We start from the raw sequence: 6435 nt of genomic DNA on the forward strand, positions 1-6435 counted from the left end.
TATATATATATATATATATAATGATCTACAATTATAATATGTGACATATACTGTACTACACTAGTCTGGACTACACTAGTCTGGACTACAGCATCATATACTGGACTACACTAGTCTGGACTACGCTAGTCTGGACTACACTAGTCTGGACTACAGCATCATATACTGTACTACACTAGTCTGGACTACATCATCATATACTGGACTACACTAGTCTGGACTACACTAGTCTGTACTACACTAGTCTGGACTAGATCATTATATACTGTACTACACTAGTCTGGACTACAGCATCATATACTGTACTACACTAGTCTGGACTACATCATCATATACTGGACTACACTAGTCTGTACTACACTAGTCTGTACTACACTAGTCTGGACTACATCATCATATACTGGACTACACTAGTCTGGACTACGCTAGTCTGGACTACAGCATCATATACTGTACTACACTAGTCTGGACTACATCATCATATACTGGACTACACTAGTCTGGACTACACTAGTCTGTACTACACTAGTCTGGACTAGATCATCATATACTGTACTACACTAGTCTGGACTACAGCATCATATACTGTACTACACTAGTCTGGACTACAGCATCATATACTGGACTACACTAGTCTGGACTACACTAGTCTGGACTACATCATCATATACTGGACTACACTAGTCTGGACTACATCATCATATACTGGACTACACTAGTCTGGACTACAGCATCATATACTGGACTACACTAGTCTGGACTACATCATCATATACTGGACTACACTAGTCTGGACTACACTAGTCTGGACTACATCATCAGATCAGTCTGCTGAACTTGTGAATATGATGACCTTGTTTTGTGTGTAGTCTGTTTAAAGCATGTGATGTAACATGAATATTATCCAGGTTGAACCTGCGGGAGCTAGGACCCTGGACCTGTCACATGAGGTGGTTGGTCTGGGTGATGGCCTCTGTCGGAACCACATACGTCTTCTTCTTCCACGAGAGGTAACATGTTTGTGGATGAGGGGGGTGTGTCTTCTTCCACTAGAGGTAACGTGTTTGTGGATGAGGGTGGGGGGGTGGGTGTCTTCTTCCACTAGAGGTAACGTGTTTGTGGATGAGGATGGGGGGGTGGGTGTCTTCTTCCACTAGAGGTAACATGTTTGTGGATGAGGGTGTGTGGGTGTCTTCTTCCACTAGAGGTAACGTGTTTGTGGATGAGGGGGTGTGGGTGTCTTCTTCCACTAGAGGTAACGTGTTTGTGGATGAGGGTGGGGGGGTGTGTCTTCTTCCACGAGAGGTAACGTGTTTGTGGATGAGGGTGATGTCTTCTTCCACTAGAGGTAACGTGTTTGTGGATGAGGGTGGGGGGGGTGTGTCTTCTTCCACGAGAGGTAACGTGTTTGTGGATGAGGGTGGGGGGGTGGGTGTCTTCTTCCACGAGAGGTAACGTGTTTGTGGATGAGGGTGATGTCTTCTTCCACTAGAGGTAACGTGTTTGTGGATGAGGGTGGGGGGGTGTGTCTTCTTCCACGAGAGGTAACGTGTTTGTGGATGAGGGTGGGGGGGTGTGTCTTCTTCCACGAGAGGTAACATGTTTGTGGATGAGGGTGTGGGGGGTGGGTGTCTTCTTCCACTAGAGGTAACGTGTTTGTGGATGAGGGGGGTGTGTCTTCTTCCACGAGAGGTAACGTGTTTGTGGATGAGGGTGGGGGGGGGTGTGTCTTCTACCACGAGAGGTAACGTGTTTGTGGATGAGGGTGGGGGGGGTGTGTCTTCTTCCACGAGAGGTAACGTGTTTGTGGATGAGGGTGGGGGGGGGTGTGTCTTCTACCACGAGAGGTAACGTGTTTGTGGATGAGGGTGGGGGGGGGGTGTGTCTTCTACCACGAGAGGTAACGTGTTTGTGGATGAGGGTGGGGGGGGGGGTGTCTTCTACCACGAGAGGTAACGTGTTTGTGGATGAGGGTGATGTCTTCTTCCACTAGAGGTAACGTGTTTGTGGATGAGGGTGGGGGGGTGGGTGTCTTTTTCCACGAGAGGTAACGTGTTTGTGGATGAGGGGGGGGGGGGGTGGGTGTCTTCTTCCACTAGAGGTAACGTGTTTGTGGATGAGGGGGGGGGGTGGGTGTCTCTCTCTCCCTTGTCTCTCTCACTCTTTCTCCTCTCTTTCACTCTCTCTCTCTCCTTCTCTCTCTCTCCCCTTGTCTCTCTCTCTGTCTCTTCTTGTCTCCAGGTATAAGCTGATGGAACTGATCTGTTATACAGTGATGGGAGTGTTCCCAGCCTTGGTCATCCTGTCCATGGTGAGACACTTTTAGGCATCAAACTCCAAAAATGCTCAAATCGGGGATATTGACTTGCATTGGTTTTGGGGCACAAATGCTAAAAAAGTTAGCATTTTAAGACGGTGGCCAGGTAAACAAAACCAAAGCATGGAAAGCTTTCTCTTGTCCATAGACTGCTTACTGGGTAAGAACCAGGATGTTATAATCATAATAACACATGGGACTTTATAAAGAACTTTAAGGACCCAAAGTCTCTTTACAATTGTAGAAATGAAACAAAAAACAATAGTCAAAACAAAACAACACAAGGCTAAACAAAAACAGAGAGAACGGTGGGCTCAAGGAGGGGAAAGAGTGTGATGGATCAGTGTATGAATGATTAACCATGTTTGAGAGAAAATGTAATTTGGGTGGACTGTCCCTTTAACCCTTTTTGTCCCCCTGTAGCCGGACCGTGAGGGTCTGTGTGAGTTATTAGTGGGCGGTGCCTGTTACTGTCTGGGCATGGTGTTCTTCAAGAGTGATGGACTCGTCCCATTCGCCCATGCTATCTGGCACCTGTTTGTTGCCATGGGAGCAGGCGTCCATTACTACGCCATCTACCGATACCTCTACACGCCAGCAGCCAATCAGATGAAGACATCCAGATGACACACGGAGACCGGGGGCGAGGGGTGATGACGTCACAGGAAGTTGAAGGAAGGAGTGGACTTGTGATGTCAAGAATGGAGGGATGGAGAGATGTGGATAGAACCATAGAAACGTGGAGAGATGTGGATAGAACCATAGAAACGTGGAGAGATGTGAATAGAACCATAGAGATGTGAATAGAACCATAGAAACGTGGAGAGATGTGAATAGAACCATAGAAACGTGGAGAGATGTGAATAGAACCATAGAAACATGGAGAGATGTGAATAGAACCATAGAAACGTGGAGAGATGTGAATAGAACCATAGAAACGTGGAGAGATGTGAATAGAACCATAGAAACGTGGAGAGATGTGAATAGAACCATAGAGATGTGAATAGAACCATAGAAACGTGGAGAGATGTGAATAGAACCATAGAAACATGGAGAGATGTGAATAGAACCATAGAAACATGGAGAGATGTGAATAGAACCATAGAAACATGGAGAGATGTGAATAGAACCATAGAAACGTGGAGAGATGTGAATAGAACCATAGAAACATGGAGAGATGTGAATAGAACCATAGAAACGTGGAGAGATGTGAATAGAACCATAGAGATGTGAATAGAACCATAGAAACGTGGAGAGATGTGAATAGAACCATAGAACCATGGAGAGATGTGAATAGAACCATAGAAACGTGGAGAGATGTGAATAGAACCATAGAAACATGGAGAGATGTGAATAGAACCATAGAAACGTGGAGAGATGTGAATAGAACCATAGAGATGTGAATAGAACCATAGAAACATGGAGAGATGTGAATAGAACCATAGAGATGTGAATAGAACCATAGAACCATGGAGAGATGTGAATAGAACCATAGAACCATAGAGATGTGAATAGAACCATAGAAACGTGGAGAGATGTGAATAGAACCATAGAAACGTGGAGAGATGTGAATAGAACCATAGAGACATGGAGAGATGTGAATAGAACCATAGAGATGTGAATAGAACCATAGAGATGTAGAGATGTGAATAGAACCATAGAAACATGGAGAGATGTGAATAGAACCATAGAAACATGGAGAGATGTGAATAGAACCATAGAACCATGGAGAGATGTGAATAGAACCATAGAGATGTGAATAGAACCATAGAAACATGGAGAGATGTGAATAGAACCATAGAAACATGGAGAGATGTGAATAGAACCATAGAAACATAGAGATGTGAATAGAACCATAGAGATGTGAATAGAACCATAGAACCATGGAGAGATGTGAATAGAACCATAGAACCATAGAGATGTGAATAGAACCATAGAGATGTGAATAGAACCATAGAAACATAGAGATGTGAATAGAACCATAGAGATGTGAATAGAACCATAGAACCATAGAGATGTGAATAGAACCATAGAGATGTGAATAGAACCATAGAACCATGGAGAGATGTGAATAGAACCATAGAACCATAGAGATGTGAATAGAACCATAGAGATGTGAATATAACCATAGAACCATGGAGAGATGTGAATAGAACCATAGAACCATAGAGATGTGAATAGAACCATAGAGATGTGAATAGAACCATAGAAACGTGGAGAGATGTGAATAGAACCATAGAGATGTGAATAGAACCATAGAAACGTGGAGAGATGTGAATAGAACCATAGAAACGTGGAGAGATGTGAATAGAACCATAGAGATGTGAATAGAACCATAGAAACATGGAGAGATGTGAATAGAACCATAGAAACGTGGAGAGATGTGAATAGAACCATAGAAACATGGAGAGATGTGAATAGAACCATAGAAACGTGGAGAGATGTGAATAGAACCATAGAAACATGGAGAGATGTGAATAGCACCATAGAACCATGGAGAGATGTGAATAGAACCATAGAGATGTGAATAGAACCATAGAAACATGGAGAGATGTGAATAGAACCATAGAGATGTGGAGAGATGTGAATAGAACCATAGAAACGTGGAGAGATGTGAATAGAACCATAGAGATGTGAATAGAACCATAGAAACGTGGAGAGATGTGAATAGAACCATAGAGATGTGAATAGAACCATAGAAACATGGAGAGATGTGAATAGAACCATAGAGATGTGAATAGAACCATAGAAACATGGAGAGATGTGAATAGAACCATAGAGATGTGAATAGAACCATAGAAACGTGGAGAGATGTGAATAGAACCATAGAGATGTGAATAGAACCATAGAAACATGGAGAGATGTGAATAGAACCATAGAACCATAGAGATGTGAATAGAACCATAGAAACGTGGAGAGATGTGAATAGAACCATAGAAACATGGAGAGATGTGAATAGAACCATAGAAACGTGGAGAGATGTGAATAGAACCATAGAAACGTGGAGAGATGTGAATAGAACCATAGAGATGTGAATAGAACCATAGAAACGTGGAGAGATGTGAATAGAACCATAGAGATGTGAATAGAACCATAGAAACGTGGAGAGATGTGAATAGAACCATAGAAACGTGGAGAGATGTGAATAGAACCATAGAGATGTGAATAGAACCATAGAAACATGGAGAGATGTGAATAGAACCATAGAAACATGGAGAGATGTGAATAGAACCATAGAAACGTGGAGAGATGTGAATAGAACCATAGAGACATGGAGAGATGTGAATAGAACCATAGAAACGTGGAGAGATGTGAATAGAACCATAGAGATGTGAATAGAACCATAGAAACGTGGAGAGATGTGAATAGAACCATAGAAACATGGAGAGATGTGAATAGAACCATAGAAACGTGGAGAGATGTGAATAGAACCATAGAAACATGGAGAGATGTGAATAGAACCATAGAGATGTGAATAGAACCATAGAGATGTGAATAGAACCATAGAGATGTGAATAGAACCATAGAAACGTGGAGAGATGTGAATAGAACCATAGAAACATGGAGAGATGTGAATAGAACCATAGAGATGTGAATAGAACCATAGAGATGTGAATAGAACCATAGCAACGTGGAGAGATGTGAATAGAACCATAGAGATGTGAATAGAACCATAGAGATGTGAATAGAACCATAGAAACATGGAGAGATGTGAATAGAACCATAGCAACGTGGAGAGATGTGAATAGAACCATAGAGATGTGAATAGAACCATAGAAACGTGGAGAGATGTGAATAGAACCATAGAAACGTGGAGAGATGTGAATAGAACCATAGAAACGTGGAGAGATGTATTATTTCAACTTTATTTTACCAGGTAGGCCAGTTGAGAACATGTTCTCATTTACAACTGCGACCTGGCCAAGATAAAGCAAAGCAGTGCGACAACAACAACAACAGGGAGATGTGAATAGAACTATAGAAACGTGGGGAGATCACTGGTTTATGTGTCCTGGACAGACAGGCTGTAAATCACTGGTTTATGTGTCCTGGACAGACAGGCTGTAAATCACTGGTTTATGTGTCCTGGACAGACAGGCTGTAAATCACTGGTTTAT

The 6435-nt window shown here is 42.6% G+C and overlaps 1 protein-coding gene across 1 annotated transcript in view; it reads left to right on the plus strand.

The window, feature by feature from the left end:
* LOC115183500 (monocyte to macrophage differentiation factor 2) overlaps positions 1–3046 on the plus strand; it is a 33069-nt gene extending 30023 nt beyond the window's left edge. Inside the window, exons 5-7 of the mRNA XM_029744706.1 lie at positions 909–1010; positions 2242–2311; positions 2741–3046. Coding sequence (XP_029600566.1) covers positions 909–1010; positions 2242–2311; positions 2741–2944 — 376 coding nt within the window. The 3' untranslated portion in view covers positions 2945–3046. The remainder of the gene's footprint in view (positions 1–908; positions 1011–2241; positions 2312–2740) is intronic.
* The last annotated feature ends 3389 nt before the right edge of the window (positions 3047–6435 follow it).

This window comes from Salmo trutta, unplaced genomic scaffold (assembly GCF_901001165.1).
Source record: "Salmo trutta unplaced genomic scaffold, fSalTru1.1, whole genome shotgun sequence".
Classification (NCBI taxonomy): Eukaryota; Metazoa; Chordata; class Actinopteri; order Salmoniformes; family Salmonidae; genus Salmo; species Salmo trutta.